Consider the following 21,276-nt stretch of genomic DNA (forward strand, 5'->3'; position numbering starts at 1 on the left):
ATGACGGAACCTCGACGATCACCAGATCAATGCACTCGATGGCATAGATCGACATTGATGAATGACATAGAAATTTCACGCAAGGTGATCTGTAAATCATGCATATTTTCAATTGATCATATTGAACTCTTTATTGAGATCAAATTGAAGTTTCTCAAGTGCAATTCAAAATTTCAATATTTGCACAAAACAAAAAAACTTGATATTGTTATAAAATAGTACCTCATACGTTTTTATTTATGCACAAAATGAAACATAACATAAAATTTGTACCAAAATAAAACGAAAGTATAAAACGTAGAAAAATAAGGAAAATACTCGCTAATATAAGGAAATCTAAAAATTAAGACCCAAATGAGCAACATGACCATGAAAATTCTTAGGTGTGACACTAATTGTTTTAAAATATATTTAAAATATTGATTGATTTTTAAATAAAATAAATATACAAAGTGACAAGGCATTGAATGTACATCTCCAAAATTAAATTGTTTTTAAATTTTGTTTTGCAATGATGTGACACTAATTTTGTGTTGTTGAGTTATGCAAAAGATGCATCTGAAAATACATCTACGAAAATTGATGAAAATTTCTATAAGGTTTTTTTCCACCTCATAGAATGAGATAAGAAATTCCCCAAAATTATTTGAACACAAACACTCTAAATCACACTCATTCCAAAAAAGTTCAAACTGCCCTCCTAATTAGACCTTCAAATTGTTCTAAGTGCGTCTCGATATCATTTTGAAATGTTGTGTTAGTGTCAAACCAACCCTCCTCGATATCATTTTAAAATGTTATGTTAGTTTCTGATACTAGGTCCATTAGAATTAGACTTAAGTCCAAATGGCTACAAGATTATGTTACAAAATAATGTGTTAGTTATGTTATTTTTATGTGTTTTCCTTTTGGGCCATGCCCATTTTCGGACAGCCTTTTAAGTATAAACCCTAGTGTATTTAAGGGGCTGCATCATTATTGAGAAGGCAAGAAAATTATCACAATCTATTTCTTTATTGTTGCAAATCTTTGTTTTATGTTTGTTCTTAGTTAGCCCTAGATCTATATTTAATATTTGCTGAACCCTTTCTATCAAATTGGTGCTTTCATCTTGAATTCATGGCACCCCCCAAATCACCAAACCCTAGAGAGCTTGTAGAAGAAGCTGTCCAAACAGCCCACCTCCACCTTGACAATGCTATGCAAGAAACTCAACATCAAATGGATGAGAGATTCCTTAAATCCCACAATGATATGTAGGAGCTTCATACTAGAATGGATAATGAAAAACAAGTTTCTGATGCTAGATATGAAAATATCATGGGTCTGCTTACAAAGTTAGCATCTCAAGCTGAAAAACCACCAGCAGCTACTGTTCCTGCATCCACTATTCAATCGCCTACTGTTCATTCCGCCGTTACTGTTCATAGCGGCACTATTCATCCACCCGCTACTGTTCAGAATGGTATTGTTTAACCCTTCGCTACTGTTCACAGCGGTACTGTTCATACCGCCAGCTCCTCAGGTATACCACAAAACCCTCCTTTTTTACCTTTGACTACAAATCTGTCCACAACTAATCATACTTTATACACCTCCCATGCTTCCCCATATTTCACACGACCCATTCCCACAATTCCATCTCACACAACCACAATCCCACACAACCAGAACTTTTCTAATCCATCTACCGCTTTCCGAACACTCTTCTCACCATCTCAACACTTGTTTTCCACCCAACCCTATCTTGATCCCCCATACTACATGTCACCTCCGGTCTTTACCACAGCCCAGCCATACTCCATTCCCCAATTTCCCCAAAACTCTTATTCCCAAAACATTCAAGCCCCACCTCTACCCTCTTTCCGTACACCTAAGCTTGAACTTGCTATGTTTGACGGTTCCAACCTATTAGAATGGTTGTTTCAGGAAGAACAATTCTTTACTTTTTACAATCTACCACCCGACAACCATTTGGCTATGATGTCATTTTATATGAAAGGAGAGGCACTAGCTTGGTTTAAATGGATGCATCAGAATCATGAATTATTGGATTGGCGCTCATTCACTAAAGCATTGGAATTACGTTTTGGCCCTTCCACCTATGCTAATCACCAAGCTGAGTTATTCAAGTTAAAACAAACCCATTCTCTGGTAGAATACCAAGCCCAATTCGAAAAATTGGGAAATCAAGTTATTGGCCTATCTAGAGATGCAATCCTTAATTGCTTTATTTCTGGATTAGTACCAGAAATTCAACATGAATTAGCCATTCACAAACCAACTTCCATATCGCAAACAATTGGGCTTGCAAAGCTAATTGAATCTAAACTAAGATATGCTAAGCCCAAGTTCCAAAAACCCTTTTCCAATCCCACCAGACCCAGCCCAACAACACCAACCACACCTAATTTCACACCAGCACCAAAAACCCCAAACCCAACCCAACCCAACAAACTACCCATCAGAAAACTATCCAATGTTCAGTTACAAGAACCCCGTGCCAAAGGCTATGTTTCAATTGTGAAGAGAAATTCGTTCCAGGCCATAAATGCACATTCGATAAATTCCTATTATTGGTGGAGGATGAGGACGTGACTAGCCAAGACATAGTTGACAATGTTGAAGAACAACACTCCTCCCTTGAACAAGATGAAACCTATTTTCAACTTTCCCCTCAAGCTGCCAATGGTCAATTTTCCCCCAAAACATTAAAATTTAAAGGTTCCACCAATGGTCATGATGTAGCAGTTCTGATTGACACAGGGAGTACACATAATATACTCCAGCCACAGATTGCTCAGCATTTGAAACTTCCAACACAACAAATTCCAAATTTCTCCGTCATGGTTGGCAACGGTTCTAAGTTATATTGTTCGGGAATTTGCCCAAAGGTACCAATCAAGCTCCAAAACACTTCTTTTTCAATACCTTTTCAGTTGCTGTCAATTGAAAGTGCGAATGTTGTCCTTGGCATGGAATGGTTACGAACACTAGGACCTCTCTTGGTTGACTTTTCCATTCTTAAGATATCTTTCACCTATAACAACAATGAGATTACTATCAACGGCGACACAAAAACCCTCATTACACCATCTACCTACAACAATTTTTGCCACCTCTTACAAACAGATTCGGTTGCTCCTATCCACCTTTTGCTTTATCAACCATCTAATGATCAAAACGATCATTCCCAGCCCAATGCAAACAACATTCTTGACACCTTACCCAACCAAATTTCTGCCATCATTAAAACGTATTCTTCCATCTTTCAAAAACCCCAAGGCCTACCCCCAGGCCGTCCCCATGACCACCACATACCTATTTTCCCTAACTCTGCTGCAATTAATGTCAAACCGCATCGTTACCCTCATTCACAAAAAGATTCCATGACTATGATTATTAAGGATATGCTCCATGAGGGTATCATTAAACCCAGTAACAACCCATATTCCTCACCGTTTCTTTTGGTTAGAAAAAAGGATGATTCTTGGCGTTTCTGTGTTGATTATAGAGCGATTAATGCAGTCACAGTTCGTGATCGTTTCCCTATACCCACAATAGATGAGCTTTTTGATGAATTGGGTTCGACAACTATTTTCTCTAAGATTGATTTACGATTCGGTTATCACCAGATCCGGGTGACACCAGAGGACACTCATAAAACAACGTTCAGAACGTTTGATGGACACTACGAGTTTTTGGTAATGCCTTTCGGCTTAACTAATGCTCCTAGTTCTTTTCAATCAGCAATGAACGATTTGTTACGACCATATCTGAGACGGTTTGTGTTAGTTTTCTTTGATGATATTCTCATTTATAGTTCTTCTTTAACTGACCATGAACATCACTTAAAATTGATTTTAGAGTTGCTTTTATCTAACAAATTTTATGCTAAGTTATCAAAATGAGTGTTTGCTGTTCCTAGTGTTGATTACTTAGGTCATATTATATCAAGTGATGGTGTAACCCCAGATCCAACAAAGATTCAAGCAATCCTAGACTGGTTGAAACCACGTTCACTCACGGCACTCAGGGGTTTTTTAGGCCTCACCGACTTTTATAGACGATTTGTGCATCACTATGCCTCTCTCGCCGCTCCTCTCGCCGATTTATTACATTTCACTAAGTTACAATGGACTACAGCACCAGATACAACATTTACAACACTAAAAAGAAAAATGACAGAAACCCCGGTTCTTGGTCTTCTAGATTTCTCCAAACCCTTTGTACTTGAAACTGATGCCTCAGGTGTAGCTATTGGTGCAGTTCTCTCACAAGGCGGTCATCCTATCGCTTTCTTCAATAAACAGCTTTGCAATCGCCTCCAAGCGTCATCAGTTTATATCCGCGAAATGTTCGCCATTACAGAAGCTGTCAAGAAGTGGAGACAATATTTAATAGGCAGACATTTTCATATTTTCACAGACTAGAAAAGCTTAAAGAACCTATTAGTACAAACTATCCAGACACCAGAACAACAAAAGTGGGCCGCAAAATTAAAAGGATTCGAGTTTGATATACACTACAAACCTAGAAAAACAAATCAAGTCGCCGATGATTTGAGTCGCATGCCGTCCGAAGAAGACTCTTTTCTACTCTCCATTTCAGCCCCTGTGCTACTCCTCCTCAACCAGTTGAAACAATATTATGAGTCAGATTCAGAAGGAAGAAAAATGAGGGCTAAGGTTCAAACAGAACCTGCTTCCCAGAATACTTATCAGTACAAAGATAGCCTTGTGTATTTCAAATAAAGGATTTTTATACCTGATTTTCAACAATTGCGCAACAAGATTATCACTGAACACCAGAAGGCGGCCATTCTGGTTTGCAACCAACACTTGCTCGCTTATCTTCTTCATTCTCGTGGCCAAGAGTCTATAATGACATCAAGAATTTTGTTAAAACTGCACCACATGCCAACAAAACAGGGCCTCCTTCAACCTCTACCTACATCTACTGAAGTATGGAGTGATTTGAGTATGGATTTTATAACTCACTTACCGAACTCTCACGGTCACACAACAATCAGGGTAGTCTGCGACCAGCTCACAAAATTTTCATATTATCATAGCGCTTCCCTCCAAATTCTCTGCTAAGGACCTCGCCATACGTTTCTTAGTGGAAATCTGTCGCTTGCACGGTGTTCCCAAATCCATCATTTCCGACTGCGATCCTCTATTCCTCATCACATTTTGGAAATAACTGTTTCGCGTCCAAGGAACAACTTTGAAGTACAACTCCCCATATCACCCGGAAACAGACGGTCAAACAGAAGTTATTAACAGATGCTTAGAAACGTACTTACGCTGTTACACAAGTGAAAATCCAAAACGATGGTTTAAATTCTTACATTTGGCAGAGTTTTGGTATAACTCCACTTATCACTCAACACTTCAAATGTCTCCTTTTGAGGCACTCTACGGCCGCCCACCGCCATCTTTTCCGTTATACACAGCCGGTTCCACCACAGTTCCCACCTTTGAAGTTTCCTTGCAAAGGCGTGAAGAATTAATGCAAGATTTACAAAAGAACTTGTACAAAAGAAAAAAGAAGATGGAGATCGGAAGTAATAAGAAACTAAGAGACTATACCTTTGCAGAAGGGGATATTGTTTGGCTCAAATTGCAACCTTATCGCCAACTTTCAGTCGCTCTTCGTTCATCTAAGAAATTAGCCAAACGATATTTCAGACCATTCAAGATTCTGAAACTGCGTCGGTAATGCAGCGTATCGGCTCGATCTACCATCTTTGCCGCGGATCCACCCGGTGATACATGTCTCTCAGCTCTGCGCTTTCCATGGTAAGCAGCCTTCTACACTTCTATCTCCGATTACAAAGGATTAGGAGCCATAGGAAGAGGAAATCATCAGTGATGAAACTGTATCGAATCCTACATCGAACAAAATGCAACAGTCAGTTTCAACAAATGTTTCTCAAGATTCTTCAACAACAACAACCAGTGAAGAGTCAAATATCATTACCATACCTGCAGATCTTGAAGCTAAGGACAACAATAAGTCCTTGACGGTCGGTGATACCACAAAGAAAGCAGAGGAACAAGAAAACAAAAGGAAAGTCTCTTCACCAAAGGAGAACGGTGAAGAAGTTCACAGAAAAGAGAGAGTTTTCTAGGGTTAATGAGGAAGTGAATGACTTCAACTCCCCTACTGATAGCATTAAGTCTGGATCCCTTGAAACAAGTATAACACGTGAAGTCTTTGTTAGTTCCAACACGCCAAGTCAATCTCCACCATCGGTTTCTTTGGATTCTCTGTCCAACACATCTCAGCCCTCAGATAAGGTATCCGTTGTCACGTTTCCCACTGCCAGCCTGTTTCCTTGGGCACGCGTATACAGCTGTCTCCCACGCCTTGCAAATTGTCTGATTCCATCCCCAATTCAAATCCTAATGAACATGGATTTACTCTTGCTGGACCGTCGCAGTGGGCCACCCACGAAAAATGTTTCTCATAGTGTTATTAAGCCCAACCTTGAGGACAAGGTTGCTTTTGGACTGGATGGTAATGATACTAGGTCCATTAGAATTTGACTTAAGCCCAAATGGCTACAAGATTATGTTACAAAATAATGTGTTAGTTATGTTATTTTTATGTGTTTTCCTTTTGGGCCAGGCCCATTTTCGGACAGCCTTTTAAGCATAAACCCTAGTGTATTTAAGGGGCTGCATCATTATTGAGAAGGCAAGAAAATTATCACAATCAATTTCTTTATTGTTGTTGCAAATCTTTGTTTTATGTTTGTTCTTAGTTAGCCCTAGATCTAGATTTAATATTTGTTGTACCCTTTCTATCAATTTCCAACCAATAACAGATCTCGTACCAAATTCTAGAGGTTTTGCAATGCGGTTACTCGAGAGTTATCCTGGAGGGTGCTCCTGTTAAGTCGGTTCATAATCGTCGAGTTCAAGAATTACGAAGAAGGCACCATTGTCCCCATCATAACAACAACTTTCACCCCATATGAGCAACATGCCTATGAAAATTCTTAGGTGTCGAACCTTTGGTTATTGGATCACCTAACATTAAGTGTGTCCCTATATGTTCTATCAATATTTATTACTGAACTCTTTCTTTCAAAACAAGATACTTAATATTAATAAATTTTGACTTTGTAGGAATCTTATTGTAGGAGTAGAACACAACTGCAATATTGTCACAATAAGGGTGCATTTGATTTGTAAAATAAGAAGGACCGAACAAAACAATACTAAACAGTTAGTACAAGATAAATTTTTGTGTTGTACTATGTTTGATTTTAATGCACTGGACAATATTTTTTTCAATTTTACTTGATATGTCTATGCACTAGACAAAATAATATAATTTTTACTATAATACTATTTATTGATGTATAAAATATTATTATATATGAATCAAAATATTAAATAATAAGGAGAAAAAAATATGAAGTGATAACTTTTTTTACTCGACTCTATTTAATATGTTTATGCAGCAGACAAAATAATATATGTTTTACTGTACTATTTTTTTGAATCAACGAATACTTTGATTAATTCAAAAACAAGCTATACAAGGCGAACACTCGAATCCTGCCCAAAACAATCAATCAACGACGAATAAACAAAAACCATAGGGCTAATTAATCATTAATTTCGCTAGGTAATCTCTAGTCTTTCTATTATGCCAACCCCTATACACTATCATATCTATGATAATATCTTCAACATTCCTATTATGTATATGATTTCCAAATATTTTGTCATTTCTATACCTCCACACTTCATAAATGCATTATGTGGCAGCCAACTTTAGTATAGCAACTTGTCTACTTTTACCTTTGCTCATCTTCACAATCCATATCAGCTCCTGTTCCCATTCAAGTGGCTCGTGTTTAACCTGTATGCAATTTAAAACTCTTTCCTAGATAGTTTTCACTTCTTTACATTCAAACAAAAGGTGACTTTGGCTCTCCTCTGCACTACAGAAACTACAGCTGGTGTTATAAATCATACCCCACTTGTGGAGTCTAATTTTCGTGGCCAATCTTTTGTGGCAGGCCATCCACAATTGAAAAATAGTCTAGTTTTACTATACTATTTTTTATTGATATATAAAATATTGATATTTATGAATCAAATTATTAAAAATTGAAAAGAGAAGAAAAATGATAAATAAAATTTTTATTTTCTACTTTGTTTGATATGTTGATGAGTCGAATAAAAAGAATATAATTTTTATTGTAATATTCTTTATTAATATATAAAATATAAATATTATATTTATGATTAAAAATATTAAATAATGAGAAAGAGAGAGAGTAAAAAAATGGTATTTTGATTTTTTTTTTGATAATTTGTGCTTGGAACAAAAAGTTGTCCTATCGTTTAGTGGAAGATAAGAATTCATGGTTTTGTCTAGTCCCTTACCATATGTTTTATCTAGTACCATGATTACTTTCTGTATCAAACAAGGTACAGAAAAGTTGTCATGTCCAATACCTATTTTTATCAAAACAAATGCACCCTAAATCTTCAATGGCCTTTTGATGCTCCCAATGATGTGTAGGTATGTGATAAAGTTTTTAATAAATATTGAGTTTAGGAGAGGGGGGAGGGGGGAGGATCAACTTAGTCAAGTTGGTTCTTAATTCTATCCTGATTTTCTTCTTATCTTTTTAAGATTTTTTTATGGTTTGGAAGAAGATAATTAGGATTTAAAGAAGATTTTTTAGGGAGGAGTGAAAGGAAATTCTAAGATTCTTTAGGTTATAATGGTCTAATTTTTACAAACGTAAAGGGAGATTAGGTTTGTGAGTTTGGAATTTTTGCTTGCTTAACTTGACTATGTTGGATAAATGACGGTGGAAATGAATCTCATGTCTCAATGGTACCACATCCTATAGGTTAAATATAGGTTATAACCATATAACCATGTATACTTAGCCTTAGAAAAAATATTCCACCCATAAACAAGGGGTTACTTTTCCCATCCTTAGAGAGTGCTCTCACATCACAGTGAAAATAACAAATGTTCTTAATATTTAGAGATGCATCTCGGAACGCACATTTTATACACACGTTTTAACATTTCAGTGAGCTATCCCTATTTTGCTCAAAAAATTTGTCTGAAAATGCATCTCTGGAGAGAAATACAAGAAGAGAAAAAAATTAGATGACATACCTTTACTGCAAAATAGGGATGGCAACTGGTAGGGTCGGGTGCGGATTTCACGCTATCCAAACACGCACCCAAAATCGAACTCAAACTCAAAGGCTATTTGAGTGGCAAAATAACACCCACGCCCAAACACTATTCGAGTGGAAAAATAACACCCACGCCCACACTAGTTGGGTTCGGGTTTTTTCACCCGAACCCGCAGCAAAACACATAAAATACAACATCAACATTGAAAATTTCCATCAATTTTCTTACAACTTTCCAACAACAACGTTACAATTTTCCATCAATTTTACTACAACTTTCCAACATCAACATTACAATTTTCCATCAACATTGAAATTTAAATTAAAGTCTAAAACTTTCCATAAAATTTGTTACACTTATATATATTTAGGGGCACTTATGCAATTTTAGTGTGGTTTCGGATGCGAATTTCACACTATCCAAACCTGCACCCGAAATATCAGGTGACACCCGAACCCGAACCAAGTCAATTCGGATTTTCACCCAGGATTGCAACATTTTAAGAGAGTGCATCTCCGAATACATTAAATCATTTTTAAAATTTTAGAGGAGTGTGATGTACCTAAGAGTGAAATGAGATTTTTTTTTTTAAAAAAAAATTACATCTACTATATCTACTATACAAACCATTACAAAGAGATTGACCAATCTGACTAATATGCCCTTTGCTAAAAAAACTCTTCACAAAAAAAAGGGCAATTCCGTAACTAACAAAATAACATACCACTTTTTCAACTTTTCAACAACCAAGCGCCAATTGTTGGTCTCTCATTGGTCCAACTTTTTAACTTTTCAATAACCAACTTTTTCTCCCCAACACACTTCTTCTCTCTCTTACTTAAAATTTTAAATTTCTTTCACATTTCATTTTTCCACACTATCTTACTTTCATTTTAATTATACAAACCATTACAAAGAGATTGACCAATCTGACTAATATGCCATTTGCTAAAAAACTCTTTATACAAACCATTACAAAGAGATTAACCAATCTGACTAATATACCATTTGCTAAAAAGCTCTTTACACATAAAAAAGGGAAATTCCGTAACTAACAAAATAATATACCACTTTTTCAACTTTTTCAATAACCAAGCGTCAATTGTTGGTCTCTCATTGGTCCAACTTTATAACTTTTCAATAGCCAACTTTTTTCCCAACACACTTCTTCTCTCTCTTACTTAAAATTTCAAATTTCTTTCACATTTCATTTTCCCACATTTTCTTACTTTCATTTTAATTATTTTTCATTTAATCACAAAAAATATTAATAATATATATTTTTTAATTTTAATAAAATTAAATATTTATTTATCTCATGGGTCACTATCGATACAATATTTAATTTATTTTAATCGATCATCACACACTTTCTCTATCTTAATTAAAAATTTTAAATTTCTCTCAAATTTTCTTCCCACACTTTCTTACTTTCATTTTTTTTCTCTATTTATTTATCATCTCTAAAAAATAATTTATTTTTTAATTTTAATAAAATTAAAAATATTTGTAATCTCACGGGTCACTATTAACACAATACTTATTTTATTTTAATCAATCCTTGTTTTTATTAGAGAGACAATATCCTTATTTTTTATTTTTTTCTTTCTTCATTTCACGATTTTTTAATGATTATTTAATACAATTAAATTCATATGATTATTGTTCATTTTACATTTGTATTTAAATATATTTTATATCGCATCAAATAAATTTTTTATATACGGGTCATTATCAACAAAGTATCTATTTTGTTTTAATCAACAATTACTATAAATTGAGAGATAATTTTTATTTTTAAATGTTAAAATTTTATTTTTTTTATCTTTATCTTACATATTCTTTTTTTATATAATTATTTAATATAATTAAATTTATATGATATTTTTCATTTATAATTAAATTGTTTATTTTAGATTTATACGTATCTAATTAAATTTCATACAATATTAAATAAATTTACCCGTGCGGAAATACGGGTATCTTACTAATTCTTTCTAAATAATCCGATCACAAGCTAATCAGACAATATAAAGTAGTTTACGTCACATCATACTTCTCACAATAAACGCTACATAAATATTGTATACGAGATAATGCAATAGTGATAAGAGAAATGATATTGTTACACTAATTTGTAACACTTACACCGTATTTTATATGGTTTTGTTTTTTTCTATGATGTTTAATAATATTTTTTTTTATTTTTTCTTATACAACTAAAGCATGTCTAGGGTGTATTTTAGACGGTGTGTAGAGATACGGTGTTGGAACTTCAGTGTCAAAATAGCATCCCTCTAGTGATAATGCATTGCTCATGCTCAACTAGAAATTTATACACTATAAAAAATGGAAATCAATAAATAAATATCAAAACATCTATATTTAAATTTATTCTTCAATTTATGTCTATTTAAAATTAATTAAATCAAAATTAGTTTGTATAATTTCATAATGAAACACACCCTATTGCCGTTTTGTGACATAACAAGTAAATAGTTACGAGGACTCGTCACTTATTATTTAAAAGTTCATCTCTTTAAAGTTTAGATGTTGCAAGCTTGATGAGATCCTTGCGAAGAATTTTGCCAGATGGATTTTTGGGTATGGAAGATATGAATGTCACTTTTCGAATTTTTTTATATGGAGCCACCTGCATATATCCCACAATGTGTTAACGTTTTGATAGGAGCATAATAACATTAGTAAAAAATATTCCATTAATATAATATTTTTAATGTAAATTTGTTATGGGTTATTTATAATTTTTTTTTGACAAGATTAAAAAGTTGTATTTCAATTAAAAATATTCATTTTACTTAAAAATTCTAGTCAAATAGCATTAATTCATTATCATATAAAAAAGAAAGAATATTTTATTATTTCTTTTGCTTAAAAAAAGAAGAAAAAAAATTATTATTCCAAACAAACCTGTCCTGCAACAAATTCCATAATTTGGCTGCCTGATATGTTACTTCCATCCTTCCTGACCACATATGCCATTGGATATTGTCCAGCCTCCTCATCAGGATACCTGGTATATACATACAAACAACATATTCAAATGATTTAATTATGAATTAAGAGATTTTTTTTTTTTTTGAAGAATTAGCTGCAGTTTCTCCGATTTAAAGATAAAGAAAGAGAAAAGCCTCTTACGGTATAACAGCAGCATCTAAAATTGCAGGATGAGTTAGCAACAAAGCCTCTAATTCTGCTGGAGGGACCTATAACATTAAAAACTACATAAGATTTCTTTTTTACTACAAAGAATTAACTAACTAAAAACAAATAAGAACCTGATATCCTTTGTATTTAATTAGCTCTTTCAACCTATCAACCACCACTACGCCAAAATTGGCTTTTAAAAGCGCACCTACAACAGCGCTTATTAACAAAAGCGCTTTCGTAGGTTTGGTTAAAAACAAAATAAAAAAACACGCTAGAAAAGCGCTCTTAAAGGGGGGGGCAATGAAAGCGCTTTTCAAAAGCGCTCTTATAGGAGGTGGCTATGAAAGCGCTTTCCAAAAGCGCTCTTAAAGGGTGGGGTATGACAGCGCTTTTCAAAAGCGCTCTTATAGGGGTCTTATAGGGGGTGGATATGAAAGCGCTTTTGAAAGCGCTCTTAAAGGGGGGGTTACGAAAGCGCTTTTAAAGAGAAAGCGCTGGTATAGAGTGGCCTATGAAAGCGCTTCTGAAAAGCGCTCTTGTAGCCCTCATTAAATATTTTTAAAACTAAAACACGCTCTTTTATTTTAATTTCCAGAAACATTCTGAAAGTTCTTCTTCTTCCTCTCACGCTATTACTGTTCTTCCTCCATATTGCCACCGTCTAAACCACTCACCCTCACGTCTGAACCACTCACCGTCCGTCTCAACCACTCTCCGTCGTCTTCTCACCTTCAGGCCACCGCCGCCGCCGCCGCTGCCGCCACCGTTTTTTGGGTGGGATTTTAGGGTTTTCTTGGTCAAAATCAACATCTTCTTGCTGCTTCTGTTCAGGTAAAATCTTCCCACTATTCTGGTCTGGTTTAGGCAATTTCTGTTAGGGATTTTAGGATTTTAGGGATTTTAGGATTTTAAAACTTGTAATTGCAAATGAAATTTCTGGTCTGGTTTGAAGACAGTAATGAAGTCAGTGATACATTCTTCTGTTATGGATATCAATAGAAAAATTAAGAGAAATATAATGTCTTAAAATGCTAGAAAGCAACACACTTACTGATTGATACATAATTTTGAACTAAAGTGTTGCTACTCTTGGACATTTTCTTCCACTCTTACCACATTTCATTTAGAAATATAACTGAGTTTTTGAATACAAAACTACTTGCTGTTGCTGCCTAAATTAAGGTATCTCAAAAAATGAAAACAGAGACAATAAACATCATCGACTTCTGTGAAAGTTCTATTTTAAAATATTTGTACGGTGATGCTACATATATGGTTATAACATATGTTAAATAAATAAATATTAAGTGACATAAACTTCAAAAGATAGGTTTTTATTTTTTTTAATTGGTAATTATAACTAGATTGCTTCTGTTGATGATGATGTGAGTTCTAGTTTTGTTTTTGTTTTTGTTTTTGTTATTTAGTGATGATGTGAGTTCTAGTTTTGTGATGCATTTGTGTAGTTTATGTCAATGGTGATGAAGGTTAAAGGTTATTATAGTAATGGTGAAATTATAGTAAGGCAATTTCATGGGTTTATGGATGGTTATTTGGTTGTGGGTTTATTATTATTCTATTAAGTGTACTTTTATAGTTACTTTGAAGTCTATGGTTTCTACTTCTAAAATCATAGTAGTTTGTGCTACAGATTACATATAGTTCCTTCACTTTTATGATATTTGTATTTAACTGCATCGTGCGTGTGTGTTTAATTTTACAGTTACTTTGAAGGCTCTGGTTTCTACTTGTACAACGCCGATTCAAACCTACCCGTCTCCCACATAAAGTCTAACTCAGGTTACTATCCCTTTCTTCTTGCTTATAGTTTGTTATTTTCTGCTTATAGTTTATTGTTTATGGTTCTATTTAATATCAATTTAGTGTCTCTCAACCAGTTTTTTGGTTTGTGGACTTATATTACCTTGAAATAAGGTAATGTCTTCTTTAAGAAATCGGGTATTCTGATTAGGTATTCTATTATGATGATAGCTATTTATTATCTTGACAGAATTCCTCAGTACCTGATAGAGAAACCAAGAAGTTTTTGTTTAGCTTAATTAAGACATGGATAAGACATGGATGAATTCAAACCGATTGTCGAAAGAGTACGAGAAAGGGGTATGGGAATTTGTTGAGTTTGCGGTTGCGAACTCCAAAGACCCGCTTCGAATGCCGTGTCCTTGCTTGGGTTGCTGTTATGCCGGGGGTAAGGTTGACGGGAATCAGTTGGGATCTCATTTACTACGGTTTGGAATTGATAGAAGTTATACATGTTGGACAATGCATGGTGAGAAAAGTACCGGGAATGCTGGGTCGAGGTGTAATAGGAAGTATGCTTCAAACGACGATTGCACAGACACATACGATTGTGATCGAGTCGAAGAGATTGCAGAAGCGCTGGAAGAAGATCTAGCGGATTGTCCCAAAATGTTTGAGAGGTTGGTAAGCGATGCAGAGAAACCGTTGTATGATGGTTGTTCAAAATTCACAAGATTGTCTGCGGTGTTAAAGTTGTACAACTTAAAGGCGGACAATGGATGGTCGGATAAAAGTTTCACAGAGTTATTAGCCCTTATGAAAGATATGCTACCAGAGGATAATGTTCTTCCCAATCGAACGTATGAAGCCAAAAAGATGTTGTCTTCTATTGGAATGAGCTATGATAAGATACACGCATGTCCAAACGATTGCGTTTTGTTTCGAAACGAGTATGCAGCGTTGAATGAGTGTCCTAAATGTGGTGCCCCTCGATATAAGAAAAAGTTGTCTCCTGCTAAAGTCTTATGGTATTGCAAAAGAGTCCTAGGAGAAGAAATCCTTCAAATGAAGAAGTGTTGCAAAAGTTGGCGGAATTGCAAGCACAAGTCTCTGAATTGCAAAGAGATAAAGAGGCGTATATGAGAGAAAAGTGCAACACTTCATCGGTGAAAGAAACTAGTGATAAGGCTAGTATCAACTATCAAAGGAAATTTCCCGAGGTAATTATAAGTTTTTTTCCTTACAAACTGTTCTATTTTATTAATGATAATGACTTTATATTTACTTTTGGTTTAGGGCATTTCATCTTGCCAACTATACTTATCGGAACCGAATTATCGACTAGTTGGCAAGGGAAAAGTGCACAACACTTCGGGAGATTTACTTCACCACAGACCGCTCCCGGATGGACACCTGAAAGTATCGGTGGATGTTGTATTAGATCGTGATGCGATTCTACCGGTACCTGACATGGTCTCAGAGACGACATTGCTGCGAGATGCAATAGGATCGTTTGTTGCATGGCCCTCGGAGCTCATTACCATTAGTGATGAGGTAAATTGAAAACGATTATGAATCATTTAGTTTTCGAATGTCAATTCTAAACCGTTTATTAATTATGTTTTACATTTTATTTTTAGACTGCTCCTATAAAACCCGCAATTAAGGGTAAAGGGATTTTACAGGAGGAGGAGTCTGTTGCATCGCTAAAAGAGGTACATTTAAAGTGTTAATATATAATCTGAATCAAAATATGCATGATTTTATATTTTACCTAACTTATATGATTTTTAGGCATCCGCTCGGGAGTCACAACAAGTGACGCAGCAGGTTCGTAGCGTACCACCCAGTGGTCCTCCGAAGCAAGCGGCAAGAAAAGGCGGTGCTTTTGTGCCTCGATACCGGGCGACACTCGCAACAATGGTTGATATGTCCGATATGAAGGATGGTGCTTTACGGGAAATCGATATGGATGAAAGTGTCTTCGGTATTGAGTTCAAGTCACATATTACAATTGATGACTTGCAAGAGATTTTTAACCAAGATCAACTAGGCGTCAGTAATATGCAATCATACATCCGGTAATATTCACTCATCCGATATATTATTTAATTAGTCCCACAATATAATTTATTTACACTTTTCAATGAAAAGAATCTAATGTTTATTATGTTTTTATTTAAGGTTGTTGTATGACAGAGTGTTGCGCGGGACTGCATTGTCTAACAGATTCCGGTTCGTGTCTTCCGCCCATTGCAGCGGAATGGAAATTGTTTCGGATCCGGAATCTGTTAGACAGCGCTTAGTCGATAGATTCATGTCCACCGGCAATACAGAATGTCTGCATCTTTGGGCGTATAATACCCGACCAGTAGGGTTAGTTTCTCATTCTTTATTCATCTAATCTCTGTTTCTTTAGTGTATAGCAATATTTTCATATAACCTATTGTTTTAATTTATAGAGCACACTGGTTGCTGCTTGCTATCAACCCGATAAGGGAAGTCGTGTATTATCTGAATTCGGTAAAGGGTGAATGGACCAATTATCCGGCCATGAAGGAAATCGTTGATTTGTAAGTAGGATCGTTCTAAATATATATTCGTGTATATTTATATATTTACTTATTTGTGGGATTGATCTAAACATATGCTTTTATATATTTGTTAATTAGATCAATACAAGTATTCCGTAGTCAACGGGACGCACAGGTATCCCGGACTAAATCAAACAACATCACCTGGATCGAAGTGCAGGTACATTACTTTTCACAAATTTGCTTATAATATTTATGCTACTTGGTAAAACAAGACAACTTATATAGAATCTTATTTGTTTTTCTATGTAGTGTCCGCTACAGCGTAACAGTTCAGACTGCGGATACTTTGTATTGAGGTTTATGAAAGAAATCATTCAGGCGAATCAATTAGAGATTCCTCCCACGGTATAAAGTTATAACTTAAGATAATTTCATATAATTTATTACATTTACCTAAATATATTATTCATATTATGTTTTTGTTTTATAGTACCTTGACGAATTCCGTGCTGCTGGGTACTCGAAGCTAAAGTTAGAAGAAATCAAAGAGGAATTGTGTCAATTTTATATTAAGCTATTTTTCATGCAGATTTGAACTATAATATTGTTGATTTTGTAATGATGTATATATATAATTTTGTAATGATGTATATATATAATTTTGGATATTATAATGGTATATATTAGTATATATATTGTCTTACTGATGGCTGAAATAATATAGTCGAAAATATATTACAGGTCGAAAATATATTACAGGTCGAAAATATTACAGGTCGAAAACATTACAGGTCGACTGGGAGGATTAAATTATAGGCTGCACATAAAAATACCTCATTTAGCAACTACAGCGCTTCTAAAAAGCGCTCTTAAAGGTCCACATACTAGAGCGCTTCTTAGTAAAAGCGCTGGCAAAGACCAGTAAAAAAGCAAAAAAAATTAAAAAATTACGCAGCCTACAAAAGCGCTTTTGGAAAAGCGCTCTGGTAGGCCCCCCTATGAGAGCGCTTTTTCTGGAAAAAGCGCTCTCATAGGGGGGCCTACCAGAGCGCTTTTCCAAAAGCGCTTTTGTAGGCTGCGTAATTTTTTAATTTTTTTTGCTTTTTTACTGGTCTTTGCCAGCGCTTTTACTAAGAAGCGCTCTTAAAGGGGGGTCTACCAGAGCGCTTTTTCCAGGAAAGCGCTCTTATAGGGGGTCCTACCAGAGCGCTTTTTCCAGGAAAGCGCTCTTAAAGGGGGGGTCTACCAGAGCGCTTTTAAAAGCGCTTTCGTAGCCTACGCCAGCGCTGGCTTTGGCAGCGCTTTAAAGCGCTGTTAAAGGCCAAAAAAAGCGCTGTAAAAGCTGTTCCGTGTTGTAGTGCACAAATAAGTATCCATCGCTATCAAAATAGCAAACATCTCCGGTTTTCAACCAACCATCTGAAGTAAGTGTTGATTTAGTTGCCTCTTCATTATTGAAATAACCTGCCATTACCATATCTTTCATGTAAGTTAAAAACATGTTTTCAAAAAATATCTCTTGTCGCCACAAAACCATATCAGAAGATGCTAATATTATACAATTATTCATAGTTTTTGTGATAGAAATTAAATTATGGTTAATTCACACCGCAACTACTCAATCACATCATAACACAACTAGACCTCACCGTGACCACAAGGTGATGGCGACCGCAACCAATATTTTAAACCTAACAATCATGATTAGCATCAAATTTCGTTGTAAGTTACTAACCTTTCATAATGGTGGGACCTCGGAGCCAAAGCTCTCCAGTTCGGTTAACCGGAAGTGGCTCACCGGTTTCAGTATCTACAATCATAGCCTCCGTAGAACAAGACAATAGCCCCGCCGTTCCATACTTCCGACTCTCTTCCAAACAGTCAGTCGAACTCCCAACTCCGGCCGATTCCGTCAGACCATAACCCTGACGAATGACCACCTTAGGGTACTTCTCAATAAACCCTTCCGTAACTTCCTTACTCAAAGGAGCCCCACCACATAGCACCGTATGAAGCGAACTCACATCGTATTTCCTCTTAATCGCATCTGCATTGTTGAGCATAACAACTAGTATCGGCGGCACAAGCGGTAGAACACCAACTCCGAATTTCTCAATAGATGAAAGCATGTCGTGCATTTCAAATTTGGAGAGAATAACAATGGTTGAACCTAGAGCAAGAAGCCCCGTAGCGAAAACCGCTAAGCCGTATATGTGAAACATTGGAACGGTGCAAATGAATGTTTCTTCTTGTTTGCTAAACCTAGTTAACACATTTTGAACCATGGCTATGAGGTTCCTATGCGATGATACTACTTCTTTGCTTGGTCCGGTAGTTCCGGATGAGTAGAGTAGAGTAGCTGTGTCATCCTGGTTGACTCGTGACCTTACCATGCTCATCTCAGGTTCTTTCTTCATCATTTCCTCTAGTGTGATTGAATTTGATGATGATGACGAAAAGTTTGCGTCAACATCCATGAGAATAATTGGAAGAGTTGGTGAAGCTGCGGTAATTTTCGAAAGCAAGAGGGGGATTGTGAAGGCGAGAACAGGTTTGGAATCTGCGATCTGCTTTGCGATTTCACTAGCTGTATTGAGGGGGTTGGTGGTGGTGATGATGGCTCCGAGGGAGATAACAGCGAGACACACCACAGGGAAGTAGATGGAGTTGGGAGAGAGAAGGAGAATAACGTCTCCTTTTTTGATTCCCATGTTGGAGAGAGCGGAGGTGACAGCTTCAACAGATCTCCAGAGTTCCGTGTAGGTGAAGTGGCGGCCGGTGGAGGCGTCAATGAAGGCGGTGTGGCCGTGATGTGCATGGGAGGAGATGAAAGTGGTGGCGTCTAAGGAGTGGTTTGGAGGGAGTGAGATGGGTTGTCTCTTGCTGTAGAAGATTGAATTAGAGCTACAAAAACCACTTCTTAGGTCGATTCTACCACCCTGCACCTCCATATCTATCTCTCTTTTCTTTCTCTACTCTATTCTCTTGTAAATTGTTAGTATTGTTAGAATGCTTGTCCTAGATGTATTATTTGTACATTGAGTTGCATATATAAATTAATTAATTTTTAAGGTAAAAATAGTTATTCATTAAATTCAATGTTTGACTTGAATAAATATTTTAATTCAAATAAAAACCATATATAAATTCACACAAAAATTAAAAGTCATACAAAATCATTTTGTTATTGGTTAAAATTGTTAAGATAAGACTAAATTTCAAATTACTTTCTAGAAATCGAATCAAATGCATGTTTTAAAATTTTTTAAAAATCTTTTTTACATATTTTCAAATCTTTTTATGACTTTTTAAAATATATTATAATAAATAATATTTTAAATTTATTCTTTATAAATTAAAAGATAAATTTAACATCTATTAGTATAAATATATTATTGAAGATAAAAACATAGTCAAAATTATATAAATTTATATATAAATTACGTGGATAAGATCTATCTTATGAAGTTATTTCGTATAAATTTAAACAATACGCATATTAATTGGATGACTATTAGAATAAAAATTAAACATGTAGTATGTTAAATAATAGTTAACGATGTAAGAGCTAATAATACATTCAAATTTTAGCTCTTTAACTAAAACAATAATTACACGTCGCAATAGGTCATTTGTCAGTTTTTAAATTTGTTTTACGGATCATAAACATTAACATAATCACAAATATAAACAAAAAAATATGTAGCAACCTTTATGCATTGATTAAAGTAATATAACAACCTTATACTTATACTTATTTTTTATATTTATAAAAATACTTAGAACCCGTTTATAAAAACACTTATTTGATCCAACACTGGGTAAAATAATTTTATAAAAATATTAGTAGATTTTTCTTGTTTATTAAAATATTTGTAACTTGTTTCCGTTTATAAAAATAATGGTATCACCAATATACTTTTTCGCATTTATAAAAATATTTTTAACTTATTCACGTTTATAAATATAATTGTATTAATAGTAGACTTTTCCCGTTTATAAAGTTATTTGCAATTTATTTTCGTTTATAAAAATAATTGTTTCAACAATAGTCTTTTTTCGTTTATAAAAAAAATTGTATCAACAATAGGCTATTTTTGTTTATAAAAATATTTGTAGCTTATTCCCGTTTATAAAAATATTTGTATCAACAATAGACTTATTTTCGTTTATACAAATATATGTAACTTATTCCCGTTTATTAAATCAATTGTATCAATAGTTGATTATTCCCGTTTATACAAATATTTGTAATTTATTTCGGTTTATAAAATCAACTGTTTCGACATTGGACATTTATTATATGTTTAACACTCCTTAAATAATTAAAAAAATGTTTATTATTTATTGAATTAATGTTTATATTTTATATAAAAAGTTAATTATAAATATGATATTTCTATTAATGTTTTTAAAACTGTATGAGTCATCGTGTATTGTATATGTTTGTGGAATTTGAATATGGAGTGTAATGGAATACATGCATTAAAAAATAAAAATAAATGATTTCGTTTTTATTTATTTATAAAGATGATTAGGTTAAATGGTATTGACAATAAAGGTAATGATTATAGATGTGAATTTTGAATATGGATAGTCATCGTTGGAATACTGACGT

The 21,276-nt window shown here is 34.7% G+C and overlaps 2 protein-coding genes across 2 annotated transcripts; one reads left to right on the forward strand and one right to left on the reverse strand.

The window, feature by feature from the left end:
- Positions 1-11,728: 11,728 nt before the first annotated feature.
- Positions 11,729-19,638, reverse strand: LOC131618482 (probable CoA ligase CCL5). Its single transcript, XM_058889695.1, has 6 exons — positions 18,394-19,638; positions 18,022-18,122; positions 12,489-12,533; positions 12,349-12,416; positions 12,121-12,223; positions 11,729-11,842 (listed from the first exon to the last, which is right to left on the reverse strand). The coding sequence occupies exons 1-6, from the start codon at positions 19,607-19,609 to the stop codon at positions 11,729-11,731; spliced, it is 1,647 nt and encodes a 548-aa protein (XP_058745678.1). The 5' UTR covers positions 19,610-19,638.
- LOC131618481 (uncharacterized) lies at positions 16,018-17,329 on the forward strand. Its single transcript, XM_058889694.1, has 6 exons — positions 16,018-16,202; positions 16,306-16,497; positions 16,584-16,694; positions 16,794-16,875; positions 16,968-17,063; positions 17,149-17,329. Exons 1-6 carry the CDS (start codon positions 16,042-16,044, stop codon positions 17,251-17,253), a joined length of 747 nt encoding a protein of 248 aa, XP_058745677.1. The 5' UTR covers positions 16,018-16,041; the 3' UTR covers positions 17,254-17,329.
- Positions 19,639-21,276: the final 1,638 nt, after the last annotated feature.

This window comes from Vicia villosa, linkage group LG7 (genome assembly GCF_029867415.1).
Source record: "Vicia villosa cultivar HV-30 ecotype Madison, WI linkage group LG7, Vvil1.0, whole genome shotgun sequence".
In the NCBI taxonomy this organism is placed as follows: Eukaryota; Viridiplantae; Streptophyta; class Magnoliopsida; order Fabales; family Fabaceae; genus Vicia; species Vicia villosa.